Source organism: Colius striatus, chromosome 3 (assembly GCF_028858725.1).
Source record: "Colius striatus isolate bColStr4 chromosome 3, bColStr4.1.hap1, whole genome shotgun sequence".
NCBI lineage: Eukaryota > Metazoa > Chordata > Aves > Coliiformes > Coliidae > Colius > Colius striatus.
Window position 1 is genome coordinate 87,193,816 of NC_084761.1, and position 23,826 is coordinate 87,217,641.

Below are 23,826 nucleotides of genomic sequence, written 5' to 3' on the forward strand. Positions count from 1 at the left end.
TCACTTGAGCAAAATGAAATACCTTTATCAGTAATGAGAAGGTGACTTGGGGTCTTTTTCTTCCAGTCTGTACTGTTCAAAAGGACATTTGCATCTCACACTTCCTTCTGAGAGCAAGAAATTCTTAGCTCAGAATCCTGATGTCTGATAAGAATTGATGCTTGGCAAATGCTCTGCTCCCTTCTGCCCCACATGCGTGACATAGTGAAGAGAGAATGGGAATAGGCTTTGTTGATACCACTAAGGTTAGGAAGACTGCAGTGTGAGTAACTGGACATAGGCCAATCCAGAGTATGAAGATACAGACAACTTACTTTGATTAGTCATAACTAACCTCTTTGTCCATGTAATCTGTATGATATTTCTATAGTCCCATTTTCTTGCCACAAACCAAAAGTAGTACTACATTATAGAGCAGTAATGGGCAGCATAAATGTAATTAAAAGATTGTTAAATAATATTGTGTAAGGTATTGTGGTATTAAATAACACTAGTGTTCTGTTTATTGTTCAAATGTATGCTGCATGCTTCTACCTCGCTTTTGCTTAAGGTGAGGGCACATTTGAGTGCTTCCTCCTCTTTCCATGGATGACTTGCACTAGTCACCTCCCTTATGTCTCAGTCTCTTTTCTGTCATTTGACTGATTAGTTTAATTTGAGATTATTTCTCTTGACATAGATATTTTGCAATGTGATGTTAAACAAAGATGTATCATTACGTGTTCACATTAAAATTAGATAGAGCTTGGTAATTTGCTTAGTATCCTTTTTTTCACAGAAAAGCTAAATTTAATCCAAGCTCACCAAACTCCCAATTAAAAGTGGCATGGATCTACATTAGAATTCTCAATTATAAGAACAGCACGTTTAGAAACCTATTTTTGAAGTAGTGGTTAATTTTGTAATTTAAGGGTTACAACACATAAAAATAGTAGCCTTGCTAATTAATTTTCTGTAATGGAGCACTGTTGTGTGTTCACATACAGGTTCAAAGTTCAGCACGGTCCCATTCTACCTATGATCTTTATATTCTGGTTGAAATAAGTGGTCTGAGCTACAGAAAGTACAATGTTAAACCCTTGAATGATAAGCAGTCTGCATTTATTGGAAGATCAGTCAAGTACAAGCGAAAAGACGTAACTCATGCAGATCAACAAAGTCGCCAGTTGCTTTCTGTGGTTAACAACTGCTACCTGATCTTGTTTGACCAGAGCACTAACCTAATGCACAGCATTACAGAGAGGTGAGGTTGCCTGCTTGTTTTTAATAATATTTCAGATTATGTAAAACTCTTTATAGAAGTAAGTCCAAGTGCTGTATCATGTGTCTTAATTCTGAGAACTAACTAACCATAGGTTCTTTACAGGTTTCTTTTTTTAATCTCCACTTTACATGTCCTGTTTTCTACAAGAAACATCAACACTGGCCTAGGTGTGATTCCATGCTATTTCTGTAATGTTGTGGCCCCGTTTATCCATGTGGTCAGTCTAAGATGACATAGAATCAGAGAATGGTAGGGGTTGGAAGGGACCTTTAGAGATCATCTTGTCCAATGCCCCTGCAGGAGTAGGTCCACGTAGATTAACTAGTATATCAGTAGAATCTCATTGTACTTCAGAACTAAAGAGTATTATGAATGTGTCTTTGTATTAAAAGTAAGTAAGCAAGCACACACAGTAAGGCTGTGCAATAAGCCTGAAATGATAAAGCAAAGAGCTTTCTCTTGCTAATCAGTAGTGTTTTACTGTCCTGTGTCACTGTTTATGTGGTAAGAAACTAAAAAACTTTTTGAAAGAAAAAATTTAACTAAGGAAATTCTATTTAATTGGGCAAATAAAATGGAAGAACAGTCAAGACTGAGGTGAAAGTTGGGAATTGCAGATGGTCTTCCTTGGCTGATGTGAACTGGCCCAAGTCCTTCAGCTTCAATGGAGCTGTGCTACTTTTTCCCTGCTCAGGGTTCAGCTTGTCACCTGTGTACTGATGGAAGATTTGACCCCCTTGGCCATGGCCTAGGGCCTCTTTCACCTTTGTTATTTTGTTCATAATTCTGCTTCTTAGAGCAAGAACTTGTTATCTAGTTTAGTTGAAATCAACTTTAAAAGGATAGCTTAAGAGCCCTGGAGTAAGTACCTCCTCAAAGTCCACCAGATCATGTTTCCAGGTGACATGAGGTACATAAGAAATATAATGAATAACAAAAATCTGAATTAAAACCATCCTGTTCTGTCAGGCAGGCAAGATCTGCAACTTGGTGTAGGAACTATAGGAGAAAATGCATATTCATTTCGTCACAAGCCTTTAGGCAAGCCCAGATGTTTTGAGTTTCAGGAAGTTTGCTTTGGGATAACAGGGAAGAGCAAGGCATCAGCTCAAAATGGGAGGAAAGATTAAAAAGAAATGTAATCTTCAACTGTGAAGCACTATAAAGTTTAGCAGCAACAGTTAGAGAAATTCTGGATCCTGCACTGGAAATGTTGTATAACAGAAGTAATAGGTAAGACTTGGAACAGGTTGCTGTAGTGGGTCTGGGACGGTAGTGATTTTCCACAGCAGCTCCTGCAGTGCTGTGCTTACTGTTGATATCAATATTATGACTACCGCTTGCACAGCATCAGGGCTGTCCCTCCAGCATTCCTTCCCCCACCTTCACCAATAGCTGTGGGTGGGCATGATCTTGGGAGGGACTATGGCCAGGACAGCTGACCCAGGCTGACCAAGGAGATATTCCATACCATATGACGTCAGCTCAGGAATATAAACTGGGGGAAAGGAGCAGGAAGGGGAGGCGAGATTCATTTCTGGCCTTCCCAAAGCAACCGCTACGCGTACTGAAGCCCTGCTTCTCGGGAGGTGGCCGGACATCGCTGCTGATGGGAAGTAGAGAGTAACAGCTTTATCTGCTTCTGCTTTGCTTCCCGCGCGCGCGGCTTTGCTGCTTATTTATTAAACTGCTTTTATCTCAACCCACGAGATTCCCATCTTATTTTCTCCCCTTCCCTGGCTTGCTGAGGAGGTGGGGGGTAAAGCGGTGTGGTGGGCACCTGGCATCCAGCCAGGCTCAAACTACCACAGCCCTTTTGGCGCCCAACGTGGGGCGAGATAATAGCAGATTTACATTAACTGCATTGCAATTACAGTAAACCAATGAGAGCAAAGTTCCTGTGCTGGTCACGGAGCCTTGCTGTTATGCAGCTTATCTTACACTTTCTAATGTTTGGGAACATGATGCTCCTAACATTGACTCTCGGCTGTGCTTTAACCTTAATAGCTTTGCTAAGCTGGCTATATAATTTTGTGAAGAGGATGAAAGGGCCTGGGAACATGATGGCCCAAATAATAATAGCAAGTCTCATTCTGTTACTGATGAATTTAGTGTGCTGTGGGAGCTATCTTGTGGAGGCCATGGGGCAAAGCACCTCTTTCTCCTCAGCTCGGACTGATCTAGACAATTCTGTTACACAGACTTCCCAGGTCCTTAGTCACCCTTATACGAGAGTTTTAATATTACTAATTAACATGGTTGGTATATTATATATCTTGTGGAATCTGGAGTCATCTGGGTATCAGAGAGTACAAATTTGCGATGGAAACATGTTAAAATGCCCCCTGAAGCGGCCAGTCCCTGGGTGGCAGGGTATGTGGATGAATTTAGGCAAATTCCTAGGACGGTTATCACCTCCTGTAATCTGGGATTTTACATCTGAACAGATAAAAAACCCTGCTTTACTGACACGCTACCTGATAGAAGGGTGTCTTACCTACCCTAATGAGGCCCATCAGGTTCAGGCACTATACTGGGGCCTAGCCTCTGCCTACCGAGCTGCATTCCAGTCCTCTCAGAGAACTGTAATTGAAATGGAAACTCAAACGGTACCTGAGACCAACATAGTTGAGTCAGTCGCAGTCCAGCCCTCTCAGAGAACTATGGCCGAGGTGGAAATTCAAACTATACCTGAGACCAACATAGTTGAGTCAGTCGCAGTCCAGCCCTCTCAGAGAACTATGGCCGAGGTGGAAATTCAAACTATACCTGAGACTACCATGGTTGAGTCAGGGAACCAAACAACAACCACAGTGGTTGCCCCAGTAGTGAAAAAGAAGCAGTGGATAAGGAGGTCAAGTCCATATCATCGATTAGTAAGGGCAGACGAGGAGGAAGAGGAAAGGCTAGAAGAAGAAACTGGTCCTTCGGTAAGGAGATCAGGAGAAGTGAGAGAAATCGAAAAGGAAATGGAAACTACTCGGTCCCTCACCTCAACAGAACTTAGAGATATGCGAAAAGATTACAGTCGCCAGCCAGGTGAGCGGATTGGTGCCTGGCTGCTCCGATGCTGGGATAACGGGGCTGACAGTCAACAATTGGAAGGCAGAGAAGCCCAACAGCTAGGATCTCTTGCTAGGGACCGGGGAATTGATAAAGGCATTGGAAAGAAAACCTCAGTTTGTAGTCTCTGGAAACGACTCCTCTCAAGTGTACGGGCAAGATACCCTTTCAAGGAAGACCTTGTAAATGCCCGAGGAAAGTGGACTAGAGCTGATGAAGGGATCCAATATCTAAGGGAATTAGCTGTGTTGGAAGTCATCTATGGTGATCTGGATAATGTCGAGGCCTCCACAGATCCAGACGATGTCCAGTGTACACGGGCCATGTTGAGAAAAGTGATCCAGAGTGCCCCAGCTACATATTCTAATATCCTGGCAATGGTGTATCATCCAGACATGGACATACCAACAGTGGAGAGGGTATCTTCTTGGTTACAGAACTATGAAGAGAGCCTCTGCACCTCCTCATCAGTGTGGGATGATGGCCTGATTGTTAGATCTGCCTCAAGAATTCAGTCATCCACTGTCCCGACCAGGGGAAAGGGAAGTCCCAGACGCAGGAGTACACCGCGAAATGAACTCTGGCTCTTTTTGCGTGGCCAAGGAGAGGATATGAGGAAGTGGGATGGTGAACCCACTTTTAAGCTAGAAGCGCGTGTACGTGAACTAAGGGGGAAGGCAGCTGTTAGAAAAGGACCGCCCAAGAGGGCTGTCAGCAGAGTGGCTGCCAAAACAAAAGAGGACAATCAACAATCTCCAAGACATAGAAGAACTGCAACTACTTCCTTCGAAGCCAATGAGGAGACTTCAGGTCTGCAATTGCAAGGATCAGATAGCGAATACTCTGATGAAGAACAGAAATAGAGGGTCCCTGCCTCCAGCCAGGAGGAGGAAAGGGATGACCGAATCTACTGGACTGTGTGGGTTCGATGGCCTGGCACATCAAACCCACAAAGGTATAAAGCCTTAGTAGACACAGGGGCACAGTGTACATTGATGCCATCAAGGTATAGAGGCACAGATTCTGTCTGGATCTCTGGAGTGACAGGGGGATGTGAAGAATTATCTGTATTAGAGGCTGAAGTGAGCTTAACAGGGGACAAATGGAAAAAACACCCCATTGTGACTGGTCCAGAGGCCCCTTGTATTCTTGGCATAGATTACCTCAGGAGAGGGTACTTCAAAGACCCCAAGGGGTATCGATGGGCTTTTGGTATAGCCACTGTAGATACAGAGAAAATCAAACAACTCTCTAATTTACCTGGCCTCTCAGAAGACCCTTTTGTTGTGGGATTGCTGCAAGTTCAAGAGCAACAGGTACCAATTGCTACCAGGACAGTGCACCGGAGGCAATATCGCACGAACCGAGATTCCCTGGCTCCCATCCGTGAGTTGATTCATCAACTGGAGGCTCAAGGAGTAATTAGCAAAACTCATTCTCCATTTAATAGTCCCATATGGCCTGTGAAAAAATCTGATGGAGGGTGGAGGTTAACAGTAGACTATCGTGGCCTGAATGAAGTGACACCACCACTGAGTGCTGCTGTACCAGACATGTTAGAGCTCCAGTATGAACTGGAGTCAAAAGCAGCCAAGTGGTATGCTACGATTGACATCGCTAATGCATTCTTCTCAATTCCATTGGCAGCAGAGTGCAGGCCACAATTTGCCTTCACATGGAGAGGTGTCCAATATACCTGGAATCGATTGCCCCAGGGGTGGAAACATAGTCCTACTATTTGCCATGGTCTAATCCAAACTGTGCTGGAAACGGGTGATGCCCCTGAACATTTACAGTACATTGATGACATAATTGTATGGGGCAACAAGGCAGAAGAAGTGTTTGAGAAAGGGAAAAGAATAATACAGATTCTCCTGAAAGCTGGTTTTGCTATAAAAAGAAACAAAGTAAAGGGACCTGCACAAGAGATACAGTTTTTGGGCATAAAATGGCAAGATGGGCGTCGGCATGTGCCTATGGATGTTGTGAATAAAATAGCTACTATGTCTCAACCGACTAATAAGAAAGAAACACAAGCTTTCCTGGGCCTTGTGGGATTCTGGAGGATGCATATCCCAGGTTATAGTCAGCTTGTGAGCCCTCTCTTTAGAGTCACCAGAAAGAAGAACTGTTTTGAGTGGGGCCTTGAGCAACAACAAGCTTTTCAACAAATTAAACAGGAAATAGCTCGTGCAGTCGCCCTTGGGCCCATCCGTACAGGACCAGATGTGCAGAATATCCTCTACACTGCCGCTGGAGAGCATGGTCTCACCTGGAGCCTCTGGCAGAAAACATCTGGAGAAACCCGAGGTCGACCATTAGGGTTTTGGAGCCGAGGATATCGAGGATCGGAAGCCCACTACACCCCAACTGAAAAAGAAATACTAGCAGCATATGAGGGACTTCGAGCTGCTTCAGAAGTCATTGGCACAGAAGCTCATCTCCTCTTGGCACCACGTCTGCCTGTGTTACACTGGATGTTCAAAGGGAAAACCCCTTCTATACATCATGCAACCAGCGCTACATGGAGTAAGTGGATGGCGTTGATTACACAACGATCTCGACTGGGGAAATCTAATCGCCCAGGAATCCTGGAAGAAATCATGGACTGGCCAGAAGGCAGAGATTTTGAAGCATTGCCTGAGGAAGTAGCTCGCGCCCAAGAGGCACCACCATATAATGAACTGTCAGAAGATGAGAGGCATTATGCTTTGTTTACTGATGGATCCTGCCGCGTGGTAGGAAATCATCGTAAGTGGAAAGCTGCTGTGTGGAGTCCCACACGACGAGTTGTTGAGGCCACTGAAGGAGAAGGTGAGTCAAGTCAGTTTGCTGAAGTGAAGGCTATCCAACTAGCTCTAAAGATTGCAGAACGAGAGAAGTGGCCAGTACTCTATCTTTACACTGACTCCTGGATGGTGGCTAATGCTCTATGGGGATGGCTACAGCAATGGAAGAAGACCAACTGGCAGCGCAAGGGTAAACCCATCTGGGCTGCTGCATTATGGCAAGACATTGCTGCTCGGGTGGAAAATATGACTCTGAAAGTACGTCATGTAGATGCTCATGTGCCAAAAAGCCGTGCCAATGAAGAACAATGGAATAACCAACAGGTAGATAAAGCTGCTAAAATTGAACTAGCTCAGGTAGATCTAGACTGGGAGCGTAAAGGTGAGCTATTTATAGCTCGATGGGCCCATGAAACATCAGGACATCTGGGAAGAGATGCAACATATAGATGGGCTCGTGATCGAGGGGTGGACTTGACCATGGAAGCCATCACACAGGTCACCCATGAATGTGAAACATGTGCCGCAATCAAGCGAGCCACACGAATCAAGTCTCCCTGGAACAGAGGCCGATGGCTGGGTTTTCAGTATGGTGAGGCCTGGCAAATTGACTATGTTGGACCACTACCACGAACACATCAAGGCAAGCGGTATATACTCACCATGGTGGAAGCAACTACTGGTTGGTTGGAAACATACTCTGTCAACCACGCCACTGCCCGAAATACTGTCTTGGGTCTTGAAAGGCAAGTTTTGTGGCGACACGGCACTCCAGAAAGAATTGAATCAGATAATGGAACTCATTTTCGAAATAATCTCATAAACTCCTGGGCAAAGAAACATGGCATTGAGTGGATATACCACATCCCCTATCACCCACAAGCCTCTGGAAAGATTGAGAGATATAATGGGTTACTAAAGACCATGTTGAGAGCACTGGGCAATGGGGCATGGAAGCAGTGGGATAAAAATTTAGCAGAAGCCACTTGGCTGGTCAATAGCAGAGGTTCAACTAACCGTCCTGGTCCTGCCCAAACAAAACCACTACATACTGTGGGAGGAGATAAGGTCCCCGTAGTGCACCCAGGGAAATGGCTGGGGAAGGCAGTATGGGTTGCACCTCCCATGGGAAAAGGCAAACCCATTCGTGGGATTGTCTTTGCTCAAGGGCCTGGCTGTACTTGGTGGGTGATGAGAAAGGATGGGGAAACTCGATGTGTACCTCAAGGAGACTTAACCTTGGGGGAAAAATAACCTGTTATGTGAGTTATCTGTTGTAGATGAACTTTGCAAGAAAAACCGAACAAGTGGACAAACCAAGCCGGTGCTGGTGCCCAACACTGAACATACTGTTTCCCCTGGCCTGGATATTCATCTTGATGGATGAGACAGAAGTTATGGCCTGCTCCAGTGAACATCTACAGAGAATGAAAGATATAAGAATGTTGTTTGTTTGTTTGATGCAAGATGCAAGAGGGAATACAAGAATGATGTTTGTCTGTTGAAGAGTGGGGGTACTGGTTAATGAGAGTATATAAGAATGTATATGGATTGTTAAGATGGTTTGTCTGAGCATGACATAAATGGTATGGAATAAGGGGTGGAGACTGTAGTGGGTCTGGGACGGTAGTGATTTTCCACAGCAGCTCCTGCAGTGCTGTGCTTACTGTTGATATCAATATTATGACTACCGCTTGCACAGCATCAGGGCTGTCCCTCCAGCATTCCTTCCCCCACCTTCACCAATAGCTGTGGGTGGGCATGATCTTGGGAGGGACTATGGCCAGGACAGCTGACCCAGGCTGACCAAGGAGATATTCCATACCATATGACGTCAGCTCAGGAATATAAACTGGGGGAAAGGAGCAGGAAGGGGAGGCGAGATTCATTTCTGGCCTTCCCAAAGCAACCGCTACGCGTACTGAAGCCCTGCTTCTCGGGAGGTGGCCGGACATCGCTGCTGATGGGAAGTAGAGAGTAACAGCTTATCTGCTTCTGCTTTGCTTCCCGCGCGCGCGGCTTTGCTGCTTATTTATTAAACTGCTTTTATCTCAACCCACGAGATTCCCATCTTATTTTCTCCCCTTCCCTGGCTTGCTGAGGAGGTGGGGGGTAAAGCGGTGTGGTGGGCACCTGGCATCCAGCCAGGCTCAAACTACCACAGTTGCCCAGGGAGGTTGTGGCTGCCTTATCCCTGAAAGTGTTCAAGACCAGGTTAGACAGGGCTTTGTTCAACTTGGTCTTAGTGGAAAGTATTCCTGCCTGTAGCAGGAGGTTGGAACTAGATTATCTTAATGGCCTTTTCCAACCCAAACTGTTCTATGTTTTTCCTCCTCAGTCAGTACAGTTTGCAGGTTGCATTATTAACTCTAGGTAAAGTGATTGGCAGTTGAAATTTATGTGCCAGGCTAAATGATTTTCCTGTTTTGCCAGCAAGGCTCCAAATGAGGAGCAGAGCGGGTAGCTGAGGGCAATAAGAAATTGACTTCATATGTCTTTCTAAAGCCTGTGATACAGAGTCATGAATAGCTAAACTATAAGCTTCAGGGGAGAAAGGAGGAGGAAAAGTAGATACTGAGCAAGTGTAAATTTTGAAATCCTGTTACCATTGTACTTGTTACCAGTGTTAAATACAGAAACTTGTGTGATGCTGGTTTACCTTACTACAGAGTCACTTCCATGAACCTGATTATTCCTTAATATGGTGCAACTTACCTCATTTTTGTGCAATGGGTAGCTTTTGATCCTGTGGCATCTCTCATGTTGAAACAGTGAGCAAATGTAGATGTTGTTTCTGTCTTTACATGTTTCTCTTTTACAAAAGTGTAATAATGACAACAAAACTCCATTTATTTGCACACTGGCAGATGTCTTGATGGGAAGCACTTAAATTCTCTACTGTCCTCATTTCCTAAATCTTGTAAGTTACTCACTCTGAGCAAATAGGGATATTTTTCTTCCATTCCCAGCCTCATTCTTGTTGTAGTTAAACTTTGCATCTATTATGTACAAAATGTGTTTGTAAGTAATACAATTTTTCTTCTGTGGATTCACAGGGAGACTAACCAGACTGTCCAGTTGACTCAGGAGTTCCTTGAATACCATGTGAATGGAGACGTGATGAAAGGACCCATTTCAGATAACTACTTATTTACCCCAAATGCTTCAGCTGTTACAGTATCAAAAGCAGTAGGAATGGAAGTAGTTTCTGGAAACTTGATGACAGAGATACGGCAGTATTTCTACAGGTACAACACCGTTACAGCTTCACTCACTGCAATGTTTAATTCTCTGTAGATATGTATGAGAAATTCTGTATGCTCATTCTCAAACCCTGAACTCTCTGTTCAGTTTAGGATTTAGCATGCATCCGCTAAATGCAGTGCTGAGGAAGCACCTCCTTTAAATAGCACATATTGCTGCAGGGAGGGGGGTGAAGAGTGTTCAGAGTTATCTTCTGTGGTTTGCACTGTGAATGTAGCTTCTATTGGGAACCTGGTTGCATACAATTCAATGAAAAGGGCAGCCAATGTCGTCTTACATGGGTGGAATTTGACCATAATGGTGCTTTTTTGTAACTGTGAGTATCTTTATTGTAAGTGAAGTACAGAAAGGATAAATGAACCCCGCACAAGGATACTCTGCCCTTTGACAAACTAGCTGTTTTTCTGTGTTAAAATTATTACTCTATAACCCTTTCATCCTCTTTTAAATCTGATTATATGATTTAATCCTTTTGCTTTACATGGCATTGCATGAGGACTGTAGTTGAGAGGGATCTTTGGAAAACAGTGAAATTCTTGCATCAAAATCAATGTTTCACAGATTGAGAAAAGTTCTGTAGACTGCAAGTGCTGCTTAGGGAGTCATTAGTTATTTTAATTTTTTTATTAATTTTGAGAAAAACAGTGTCTCTAAGCAAATGAAGAATCCTCTTTATGTTTGCAACACTAAAGAAAATTGTAGGATATAATTTACTCCAGGTGAATATCTGTACATTTGAAAATTAAATTGAAATTAAAAATAACTTTTCATGTACATGAAACAGGTAGAAAACAAGCAAGAAAGTTCTCTGTGTATAGGATGATGTCATGAATGACATACCCAATCAAGTGCTCCACTTGATGAACCCTACGTGTCTGTCTTTTCCTTTTTACAGTAATGTTACTGCTCATGATTACATATATGCAGTGTATACTAGGATGTATACAGTACCTGAAGGCTATGATGGGAAGTTGCTTTGCCATAGGATAGAGCAAGAATACAGTGTTGGGCCTTTGGAATTAAATCGTGAAGCAATTCTAAGAACAAGCACAAATTTGAACACCAAGCAACTACTGTACACTGACAATAATGGATATCAGATTCAGAAAAGACCATTCAAGGCATATGTGAATAACACAGTGGCTCGGGTAGGCACAAAGGTGTAATCCAAATCCAGTTGTATGTTATCTTTCTTCTCCGTTACTATTACCGAGCTTTATATCATCACTGCATGATTCACTATGTGTTTTCAGAACTATTATCCTATGGTCCAGACCGCTTTCATTGAAGATGATACCACAAGGCTGATGCTGCTTGCAGAAAGAGCTCATGGTGTCTCAAGTCAAGGAAATGGACAAGTGGAGGTAACATAAAAATAGTGGGGTTTTTTTTCAGGAAAGAATAATTTGATGGCTGTTGATAATGAAAGTAAAACATGATGACTGATTACATTTACCTTCCCAACACAGGTGATGCTTCATAGGAGACTATGGAATAACCTTCAATGGGACCTGAATTACAATCTCACTTTGAATGACTCTTCAGTGGTTCGCCCTATAATTTGGCTTATTTTAGGAGCCAAGGCTGCCACCAATATTTTGTATCGGACAAGTGGACTGGCATTAGAACACAGACCAGTAGTAATGTTTGGAGCATTATCAGGTAACTCATTCCATCTCCTGGGCTATCTTTAGCGTCTGAATGGCTTCTTTATTTTGCTCTGATTTATGCTGTTAAGCTTGTAAACACAGACTTCAAGCCTCCTGTGTGGCAAAGTTAGTATATGGTGAGTTAGGAGGCAAATGTAGAGCCTGATAATTACTTTGCATTAATTTCAAGCATGAATATTGTCCAAGTGTATGAAATGTTTGTCTTGTTATGTAATTATCTCTGCTTTCAGAGGAGAATAAATTGTAAAGCATCTAATGAGAACAAACTGCCCACACGGGGAATTAGTACAAAGTAGCTAGTGCACCATATATCAGCTGTGTGGATGCTGAGTCCTTAATGATCTTTTTTGAGTCATTTCTTTTAAAAATGTTTCTTTGTCTTATTAACTGAAACTGAAGCCTGGTAGTAGAATAGCAACTTCAAGCTGCAGTGAAATTTGCTTTATGGAAAGCTGTAATATACTTCTCCAGAAGTTAAAAACATGCTACTTTCTGCTTTGTATCTCAGAAGGCCTTGGAGCAGATGCTTTGCATCTGCCTTGATGGAAAAAGAAAAAGAATCTTTTCCACAGTACCCTAGCCAGGCTTGTGTGTGTGGTGATGTTTGATATTTGCTCTGTTTCATTTTGCATGGAGGAGAGAAACCAAAGCTATCCGGACAACTTCAGCAGAATTCAATCCACAGTTCATCTGTCACTGTCCCACCTAACCTTCATCTCCAGACTCTGAGCATTCCAGGGTGGAGATATAGCTCTAATCATGCAGAGCAGATCCACAGTATCTTCATGGGTAGGTGCTTTCAAAAGGGTGGCTGGATGCTACACTTAAATAGGCTGTATTTATTTACTTTCTGTCTTCTATGGCTAGTCCTTCTATTTATTCAAAGTGTTACATTCCTCTCTCCAGAAAGTTAATTGTACTTTATGCTTACTCTACTAAAATAGTAAAATATTTCTCCTACATGAATTCTTGTTAGTGTCATTCCTGTCAACAGTGAGAGATGAATATTCCTGCTAACTTCAAGAAATGGAAATGAAGTTCAAATAATGAGAGGATAAAGCTAAAAAAAGAAAGTTGAAAATTTGATTTCATTTTTACAGTGAGAAAAGAGTCACATTTTCTTTTCTCTTAAAGGTAAACAGAAGCAAGATGATCCAGACTTCAGTCGTGTCCTGCTAAGAATCAGACACTTGTATGAAGTTGGAGAGGATCCTGTGCTGTCTCAACCCGTGATTGTAAATCTAAAGGTAAATTTAATCCTTTGAGACAGAATTCCACTTGAGGTGGTTTTGTTCCAAAGAGAACTAGTTCTGGAACCCAATGTCCTGTGTTCTACAGACTCCACAAGAGATACAAAAAATACCAATGTAACTTCAACCTCAGAGGGAAACAGGTCTTATTTTTACTCAGCTTTGCAACACAGAAACCATTACTTGAGATGAAGTTGCCACAGGCACAGTGTGAAGATCTGCATAAACATCAGTAGGACTGTTTCTCTTGAGCTCTTGGTTGTATAACACTTCCTGTGGTGCTGAGAGTGGGAATCTGTTCTGCTCTTCCGTTATTGCAGTGACTGTAGTTAGTGGAACATGGACAGGATTGAAGGAAACAAACTTTTTTCCCCCCTCTATAGTTTATTTCTGCAAGTATTGAAACTTTGGTCACTTCGATCATGCACTGTGTGTTTTCACTTTCTTGTTTATTTGACCTTTTGTAAGGAAGCAGGTTATTATATAATACATGGCTTGACTTTAAAACATGACACCTTCATTGTGATGACAGCAACATGCAGAACAAGGCGTAGGGTTCTCTGGTTTGTTTTTAAAAGTGCACTGTGAGTTTCAGCTCTTGAATGGATAAATTAGTAGGCTCTGAGATTTGCTGCAACACAGAGGAAACTCAGCACCTCAGCTTCTTAGTGTGAAGTCTGGTGCATGAACTAGCAGAATTTTAAAGTGTCTAGTGCTCTGCTTAACATTTCAATGCTAGCAACGAAAGTTCTACTTTGGTCCAACAGTGTACTAGACCGTTGTGCTACTTTCAATAAACTATGATTGAATTCCTTGTGTTTTCTTTACTCACAGTCTTTGCTAAAGGAATTAGGATGCGTGGTGCTGATTGAAGAGCGATCACTCACAGGCACCTGGGATGTAAGCACATTGAAGCGGTGGAAATGGAAGACTGCACAATATCCAAACAAAGGTTGGTGAAACAAAATGACTGGTGCTTGTGTTGTTGGCTGCAGAAGCTTGAAGAATGGTCTAATTAAAAATCTAAAAATACTTGCAAGGTCAAAAATTCATTGTTTTTTTTTAACCTAAGAGACCTTATATCTGCCAGAGCCTGCAGGTTCCCTGCAGGTACTAGAGTGCTGTATTTCTCTGATGGCTTGTTTTGCCTATAAGTTTTAAAAGCTTGAAATCTTTCTAGTGTTTTTCTAGGAATGGCTAATTTATGAATTCACATTTGTGACACAGATTTTGTTAGATGCCGATGGGTTGTGTTAATCTATACCTAAGCCTGCACTGTAGGAAAAAAAAGACAGCTGCAGTTTAAAATCCCCACTGTTATCAGCTTGAAGGACTGTGTAGATGTGATTCAAGTTAGGTCTAACACTCAAGTCAAATGCTGTGGGTGACCTCAATTCACTTCTTATTCCATTTACTTACTTGGACATTGTCCTTACTGTCACTCATACCTATTTGCCTTGTAAAAAGCTTGCAGAGGTTTTTGCCTAGGTTAGTTATGAGTTCAGAGCTCTGCTTGACCTGCAGCTGGTGACATGCTTGCTGTTTACTCATGAGGAAGAAAAGGTGCATGACTAGGGAGTCGTTCATATTTTCTGTGTGAGTCGGTGTGTGACAAGTAGATGGATTGTTATATATTTTAATGTAATGAATGGGTGCATCTTAGACTGTGTGCTACTTTCAGGAGGAGAATCTGCTCAAACACTAGCTTTCAAGGAAGGGATGAGGTAAAATTGTTGAAATAGAATAATATGTATGTTTGAGTAAAGCTGCTTCTTGAACAAAATACCAATGTTTTTGTATTTTACAGGATTCTCCAACAGTATAGAGACCTCAGAAAACTACACAGTAACTGTTTATCCCAAGGAAATAAGGACTTTCTTTGTATACTTTCAAGGTCAATGAAGTTTGACATTATATTTCATTGAATATGTAATTGCTTCCAATTTCTGTTTCAAGACTTGAGTGTGATGATCTTGAAAAACATTTTACTGCTGTTAATGAAAGGAATAGTCATTTTGGAATAAACTCTAAAATTACTTAAACTGTTGGCTTCAGTTGTGGGTATTTGTCTTGACTAATTATTTACTACTCTTCTCTTTTTCTGAACATGTAGAATTAAAAAATACAGAAATTACCTTGGCATTGCAATGCAAGCATGCTGAACATTTTTGTGCTTACTGTGGGTGTTTTTGAAGTGGTTGCTTCTATGATGCTTCACTGTGGAGCACTGACTAAATTATATTAGTCCTACAGTCTTGAGTTCTGTTTCTAATTGGTGGTCATCTCCAGAGTCTTTTCCTAGGGTTTTTATTGTTAGAGGAGATGACTTCCAAATCACAGAACAGTGATTTGCCAAATGCATGTACCTATATGCAAGAAAATTTGCCTTCCATGTGTTTCAGCTACTGTGTCTTTTAGGATTCAAGTTTCTGCTTTGATGTAAACTGAAATTGAATGTGCTAGTTTTGTGTTGCTTTTCACAAAGTTCATTTAAATTTTGTCTCTTAAGGTTTAGATCTGATTGGTTTTGCTTCACAGTATCCCAGTCCTGGATGTTCAGTCCTGTGTTCTGGGTAAACTGGAGCTAATCTGTTGGCAGAAATTCTGTTGTCACATGACCAGTAACTAACACATCACGTAACCTGAAGCAAGAACTGACACTGTAAACTCTCCTTCTTCTCAGATTCAAAGAAGTGTGCACAGTGGTAGCAAGAACTGTTTCATTAACATCAAGTTGAAGTTAATCGTGGAAGACTGTGTTAAACTGTCAGTAAGTGCAAATTCTAGACAAATCTGACTGAGCAGCAGCAGAGGGAAACTTGTGCAGTGGCTAGCTTTCCTAATAGCTGGTATGTATTCATTGAAAAGAAAAGTTGCATTTTTCTGTTTTTCTTCCTACTTCTAATCAGTGGGGAGCTGTAGAAACTGATTCTGTTCACGTACCACTGGGTGCCTCCACTTATTTTACTTAACTCACCATGGAAATGCGCATAGCTGAGATGAGAATCAAGTCAGTCACTTCACTGCAGCGGTAATGATGAATTATGCTTGCCTGCAGCACTACAAAACTGTATTTCTGACCATTGAAATGTAAAACTGAAAGATTTAAAGGATAATAAGTGCCTTTTCAGTCCATTAATAATTCCAGATCTAGAATCATGTAAAAATGACATTTTATTGTGATAATTGTCCTAATTTACTTCAGCTGTTCAAGAATAATTTCCTCCATGGGGAGACACTGTTCAAGAACAAAACTATTGTGGAGTAGATCTGTTGGAAGAGCCATGCTGGTGGTTGCTTTTTCCATGTAGACAGCCTGTGTGTACTAACTGGTTGTATCTCATTAAAATCACCACAAACTGCCACATTCAGTTATTTCATGAAGAAAGGTTGTTTCATATTTTCTATTGGTTCTTTTTCATACTTGGCTATAAATATTTAGTGATATGCCAATTTAACCTGCCCTGCTGCAGTGAAAACCATTTTCCCACAACGTTAAGCTCAAAGGGAAAGTATATAGCACTGTAACCACAACTTAAGCATGATGGCAGCTGGTTTCTGTTTTGGTTTGTGTATGTATTTGGGAAATGAAATGTGTTATCTAAGTCATTTTCCTTGCTTGTACATCTTTTCTCATTCCGTACTCAGTTATGCCATGTAGTGTGATGGATAGCCTGTGTAGGTTACACAGTGGTATGATTACAATACATATTCCTGTGACTGAAGTGGTATTCACTAATATATATGCTGGGAGATTATAAAAAGTGAACTGTACCATCAGTAGGTAATCACATGGTCGATCCTGACCAAGCACTAAAGGATTCTTCAGTTTCTAACTTGGAAAACTGCTTTTGCAGATGTCAGGTTGATATGTTTCTAGTAGGCTATGTTAGAACAAATCCTACAAGTCTTCTGTATGCAGGACACTATAAAGAGGAGTACCTCATTACCAGCTGATTTATCTGTTGGGGGGGTTTCTACTTGAATTTCTGGAGACCTTCTGATTCAAAAGGAAAAAAAAAAAAAAAACAAACCAAAACAAACACAGTTGGCCATCAGGAAATAATTTGCCAGAGTCAAATCTTGTAATGCACCAGAGACATCCAAGACTATGGTCTATAAAAAGTATGACATTCTTGCTAGAAGATGTCATTACATATTTTATATGTTCTTTTTGCTGAGAAATCTCAGCCCAAACAAATGGAAGCCTGCAGGCATTCAGATCTCTGTAGAGGGACCCATTTAGTTATCATCCTTTTTCTTCTGTTATATGTATCATGATAGCAAGGAGAAATATTACAGTGCTACATCAAGGCTTGATAGGCCACTCTGTACTTAAATACTACTTCAAACCATACATCAGATGGGGCACACAAAAGAAAAGAGAGTGAATGTAACATTACAAGCAGAGGTCTTGTGGTAACTAAGCTTTGTTTTTAATTTTGGTTGAAGTTAAGGAAGTAGTAGTTAGAGTGGAAGAGATCGGAGGAGATAGCAGAGCGGATGTGACAAGCAGAGTGAAACTGATAGAGGAAGTCTGAAACGCAGAATCTTCTGATAACTTGTTTTGTCAACAGCTCCTGGCTACAGACCCTCCGAGATGCTGCTGTTCTGGCTCTTGTGGGAGATCAGTTCATTTGGCCTGGAAAGCCAAATTAAAATCATTCCATCATTCTGTATAATTTTGAGGAGTAGGAGCGTGAATGTCCTCAAGAACTGATGAAGCCCTATTTGTGTCCAGTGACAATGTCTATCAGTAAACCGTTGTTTTACTGTTTCCTTCTCCAGTGCTCAGGCTACTTTCTCACATGTTTTTCTTTAAATTCTGCTTTCTCTAGCATCACTCAGCATCTGATCTGGTTGGGTAGCAAAATTGCAAGCCTCCCAAAGTAGAGAGGAAGCTAATTCCAGCTACTGAAGGTGCCAGCTTTTGCCCTTACAAACACTTGGTTGGGTTTGATATATTCCACGTTCTTTTCCATTGCCTTGTTCTATCTGAAATACTTCTTGTTACATCCACATTGTTGAAACATATGTATTAGTTATCTGGAGTCATGAGATAGTTAACTCTTTGGTTAGGTTTTTTTTTCACTTTCTAGAAATATTTAGTTAATAACCTTTATTTTACATTAAAATAGGCACAAACCTAAATCAAAGCTAAAGAAAATAGTTCCACTTTCATGCTGGCATTTATCTTGTTTGAGAAAGTCCTGCTCGTAATGTCTATATCGATGCCAATACCCTGACCACTTGTTTTCCTGTTCTGTAAGAATTACACATCTGCTCTGTTTCAAGGAAATTTTTGCAGATCACTTCTTCAACCACCCAGTCAGGTAAAAGAATCACTTGCACCCTTAAAATAATTTGAAAATTAATTCTGATACCCACAATTGTAACATTTTCAGTCCATTTGTGCTGTGAAGCTGTTTCTCCTGCTGAGGTATAATTTATAATTCATAGTTGGAAAATAAGTTGGATGGGTTTTTTCTCTGCTAATAAATAAGTGTGCCAAGAAGAGTCCTAGGGTCAATATCAAATTAAGGGTTTGGTAGTTTTGTTTGGGTCATAGCTGAACAAAATTAATAATATGTGCATGTCATACAGATCACATAGAACACCACTGACTGTCACGAGAAGTAATGAGGACTGTTAGATTGAAGTTAAGGACTGGACAAAAAGCCCAAGTGTTAGGGTGCTTTCTGCCTTGTGTTTGAGAAAGAAGAAGGGAAAATTCATGAGTTAGGTACAACAAAAGTCAGATTTCCATTTCAGCAGAACTTGATTTTGGTACATTTGCAGCTATCTCAAAAAGAGTTGTATATGAAGAAGACCTTGACAAGGCAAACATGAGTTAAAACTTTTTTAAAAGCATCTGATAACATGTTTGTGACATAATACTTCAGAATCTTGTTTCAAGTATGAATATACCAGATTACATTTTCATAACAAATAAATGTAAACAGGTTTTGTTCCATCTTCTTGTAGTGGAATTAAAAACTCATTTGACTATCTTGAATTTCACACATAATGTCCTTGATGCTGCTGTAGATTAATAAGCTTTCCCAGCTGACAGTAACACCTCAAAAATGCCACTGTCTCATTAATACTTGTTATGAGCTCTCAAGCAAGTCAGACATATGGGTAAGGAGGAGGGAGGGGGTTTAGGTCTTCTTTGTTTAAAAGTTTCAAATGTATTTTTCCATATGCCTCCACTGGTGTTCTTTGATTGCCTTAGAGAAAAGTTTTGGGAAGATGTATTTATGCAAAGCATCCAGAAGAGCTTGCCTATAGCCATCACTGCCTCTGCATGAACAGAGTACCTCTGTGTGGAGCAGCTGCTCTGCCCCCTCCACCCCACAAGTAGTAAAGTTGCAGAATCTAAACTCATTGATACAGTTTCCAGAAAGAAAAGAGAACTGAAAAGTATCTTTCTGTTGGAGATGCTTTCCTGACCCAGGTAGTTGGTTTGTGTGATACATTTAGCCTGGCAGCAAAGTTGGCTTAAGAAATTTTGTCACCATATTTTTCCACCCACTCAGTACTACTGTGATGAGAGTTTGTGGGATTGTGTTGTAAAATGGTACAATGAAGTAACCAGGGTTAAAAATAAGCCTTTTTCCCAGCCCTTTTTTTCCTGTGTACTGGTTCATTTCATCTCTGACAGTAGATACTTTGGGTTAGAACCAAAGCATCTTTCAGAGTAAATAGAAGTTGCCATCAGCACTATTGAAAGCTTCATGTAGTTTGCAGACAAAATGTTCTGCATGCTGAAGCTGCCAGCTGCATAACTGAATGCTAAATGCACAAATGTAGATATTTAAATACAAAAAAGGCTAGTTTTTCCCTTGAATTTACACATGTATACTTCATTTATTCTACATTTGTGATCCATAGTACCAAAGATAACACAAATGTCAATGCAAACAGAATTATTTAATATAATTAAATAATATCCTTAAGTATAACTTATTTGCTTTTGTGGTGGTTTAACCCTTGCTGGGTGCAAGGTGCCCACTAAAAAGCCATTCTATCACTCCGCTTCCTCAAATGCGCAGGGGAGAGAGAAACACAACAAAGGGCTTGAAGGTCAAGATAAGGACAGTGAGATCACTCAGCCATGACTGTCATGGGCAAAACAGCCTCAAGATGGGGAGAATTGGTTTGATTTATTATCAGTCAAAACAGAGCAGGTAAATAAGAAATAAAAACTTAATCTTAAAAGACCTCCCACCGCCCCTCCCTTCCTCCCGAGTTTCTACCTCTGCTCCTCCAGCAGTGCCGCGGGACCAGGAATGAGGGTTGCAGTCAGTTGATCACAATTGGTCTCTGCCACTACTTCTTCTCAAGGGGAGATCTTTTCACACTTCCCTTACTACAGAGTGGGATCTTTCCCAGGGAAGAAGAGTCCTCCACAAACTTCTGCAATATGAGTCCTTCCCATGAACCATAGTACTTCATGAACTGCTCCACTGTGGATCCATTTCATGGGGGAAGCAGTCCTTCAGAAATAGACTGCTCCAGTGTGGGTCCCCCACAGGGTCACAAGTCCTGACAGCAAACGTGATCTGCTGTGGGTTCCCTCTCTGTCCATGGGTCCACAGGTCCTGCCAGAAACCTGCTCCAGTGTGGGCTTCCCACAGGGTCACAGCCTCCTTCAGAAATCCACCAGCTCCAGCATGGGGTCCTCCCTGGGCTGTGGGTGGATCTCTGCTCCCCTGTGGCTTCCATGGCTGCAGGGGCAGGGCTTCACCATGAGCTGCACCACAGGCTCAGGGGAATATCTGCTATAGTGCCTGCAGCATCTTCTCCTTGTGCACTGACCTTGGCGTCTGTGGAGATGTTCTCACATTCTCACTCCCTTCTGCTGCAGGTTTTGCACCTGCACAATAACTTCTTCCTTTTCTCAACTCTGTTATTCCCAGATGCTTTAGCTCCATCATTTATCAGTTCGGCCTTGGCCTGCACTGGGTCCATGTTAGAGACATCTGCACTGGCCCTATCAGATACAGGGGAAGCTTACAGCAGCCTTCAACAGAAGCACCCCTGTAGACTCCTGCTACCAAAACCTGGCCACACAAGCCCACTACAGCTTCAATGTATCTTGTCTCTGACTTAAATATACATGTCCTTCCTAGCTCTAAAAGGTGATAACTGAGTCAGCTGGGTACTATCAGAAATGGGGATAGCCTACAGCACTTTGTGACATTTATCTTTGCAACTGTCTCATTTTTAATTTTACTTGGCAATCTAAACAACACTGGAAACTACTTCTGTGAGGTAGATGCTGGGAAGCAAGTGAGCTGATCCATCATGCTGTTGTTACTGAAAAATGGAAAGGAACATTGTTTTAGGCTTTAAGTGTGGCTGTCCCTTCATTGCAAACTGCAGTTCAGCTGTTCTAGACACCTGACCAGTGCTATTAAAACCTGATGTTAGTTCTAAGAAATTTTGTGGTTGACAGGTTCTTATCAAGTTCTTAAATTAACTGATCAGTGTTCTCAGCATTATTATTATTATTATTATTATTATTATTATTATTATTATTATATTATATTATAATTATTATATTATTATTATTATTTTAGGTTCTGCTATTGCAGTTTTGATCTAATCCAACTTAACATGTTTGTGGGGCAATTTTTTATGGCTTGTTACCTTTGAAACCTCTGTCCAGAGAATAAGACTTGGATAAATTGAGAAAATGGAAGCAATGTTTTGTCTTCCACTTCTCTGGCCAAGCAATGTAAGTGATTCTCTGTTGGAGACAAAAACCAGTACTAGAGAACATTAAATAGCATGAAAACAGTTATCTGTATTTGTAGATATTTTTTTAGTATTTAAAGGCAAATGAGTTTTAACATGACTCTGATGTAACTGTAGATTGTTTTATTTAACCTATGCTTATAATCTTCCTGAAACAAGCCACAGTTAATATACATGACACTGGTGTTGCATTAATGCAAGTGCACCCACAGAGATGAATGAAACACATTGAACACACAGCATACTGTCCTAGATTGTTTCTCACTGATATGGGATTTTAGGGCCACTGTAAGTTTGATCGTTACTCAGCCTTCCTCCATTGCTCCTGCCAGTGGGGCTGTGCCCCCTCAAGGCAAAAGAGGAAAGAACTTTTTCACAGGAAACAAGAATTTGGACAAGATTTCAGCAAGATGACAGTTAAATGTGTGATAAGGAAGGATAAGAGTGACACTTGTCATCAGTGTAACCTGTGTACAAGCATTGTCCCTTTGGTTTTGGGTAAGAGTCATCAAGTTGGCTGGAAGGGGCTGCTAACAAGCACGTACACATTAATAAAGAAGTCTCATCTTCATAAAATGCCATTAATGAAGAACTGTAAGTGTTCACATGAGAGCACCAAGTATGGAAAAGCAGTTCTTTATGTCATATCAGAAGAGGGTTAATCCAGTGCTGAAAGATAACCAGTTAGGACACAACTTAAAATGTAGAGAAGTTCTGATTTCAGACAGGATGGCTAAGACAGTCACACCTATTTCAAAGACTGTAGGGAAAAATTAAGTTGCATTTGTTTCTACCATCCTCACCACATAAGGAAAGAGGAAGTTAAGATGTGAATCTGACATGCTTTCTTTTTTGCGACCCAATCTAAGTGAACCTGCTTCTGCAGAGGGGTTGGACTAGATGATCTCTAAAGATCCCTTCCACCCCCTACCATTCTATGATTCTATGATTCTTTTGTTGTTTTGCTGATCTTCAACAAAGACACCCTGATGTAAGTGCTAATAATCCTGCATGATGAACATAATTTCACTGAAACTTCTTTTAATAATGTGTTTTGGCTGCTTAGGTAAGTGCTGCTGATTTTCTTTGTTCTGTTTATAGTCACCAGTAATTCTTGAGCTGGATCTAAAAAAAACTTCTCACAGTGTATCCACCTCAAATAAACTTGTATATGAGGCAAGGAGAATGTTAACTGTATTTTCATTATGCTGAAATAAAAATTAAAATGCATGGGGAATCAAAAAGCGTTCTCACAAAGAGCTTCATGTTGAAAAGCTGTAGGAGAACAAATTGTACACTCTAACAGCTAAAATAATGTTAGGTTCATGCGGGCCACTCTTTTTCTTATAGCTTCAGACTTGAATATTTGTTGGGTCAAACACTGAATGTAGGATTTTAAAATGTTAAGGTTTTAGTTTAGATCACGTAGGTACTAAAATACAAAGCAGATAAGGTTTCACGTTTCTTGTTCGATGATGATTTCACTGGATAAGGCTGAAGATGTTCAGTACAAATTAAAAAGTAGAATGCAAAAGAGAGATTAAGAGGTTAGGCGAGGGCAGATTTTTTTCAGTGAGATTTTTCAGAAAGACAGTAAAGTCACAAGATGGAAACATAGCCCAGCCTGTAGCACAACTGTATTTTAGACGACAAACCAAATGAACAGAAAAACTGAAGTTAGTGATCAGTTCTTTGACACTTCAACAGCTTCTAAGTTATCTCTTACACCCTACATCAATTCCTTCCATTATTTTTCTGCTCTT

At 41.0% G+C, this 23,826-nt stretch overlaps 1 protein-coding gene across 8 annotated transcripts in view; it reads left to right on the forward strand.

Moving 5' to 3' along the window:
• MAN2B2 (mannosidase alpha class 2B member 2) overlaps nt 1-23,826 on the forward strand; it is a 53,807-nt gene that overhangs the window by 21,773 nt on the left and 8,208 nt on the right. For 4 of the 8 annotated variants that reach the window (XR_009818403.1, XR_009818402.1, XR_009818404.1 and 1 more), the window contains 10 exons: nt 987-1,243; nt 10,173-10,364; nt 11,276-11,528; nt 11,634-11,744; nt 11,850-12,042; nt 12,687-12,839; nt 13,185-13,297; nt 14,135-14,252; nt 15,108-15,194; nt 15,984-16,149. Coding sequence is in view for 1 of the 8 variants with exons in the window: in XM_061992219.1 (XP_061848203.1) it covers nt 987-1,243; nt 10,173-10,364; nt 11,276-11,528; nt 11,634-11,744; nt 11,850-12,042; nt 12,687-12,839; nt 13,185-13,297; nt 14,135-14,252; nt 15,108-15,194; nt 15,984-16,009 (1,503 nt within the window). In the remaining 7 variants the exon portion in view is untranslated. Of the gene's footprint in view, nt 1-986; nt 1,244-5,853; nt 8,561-9,983; nt 10,037-10,172; nt 10,365-11,275; nt 11,529-11,633; nt 11,745-11,849; nt 12,043-12,686; nt 12,840-13,184; nt 13,298-14,134; nt 14,253-15,107; nt 15,195-15,983; nt 16,474-17,877; nt 18,043-23,826 lie in introns of those variants that run through there. The other 4 variants (XR_009818406.1, XR_009818405.1, XM_061992219.1 and 1 more) reach the window with 4 other exon arrangements.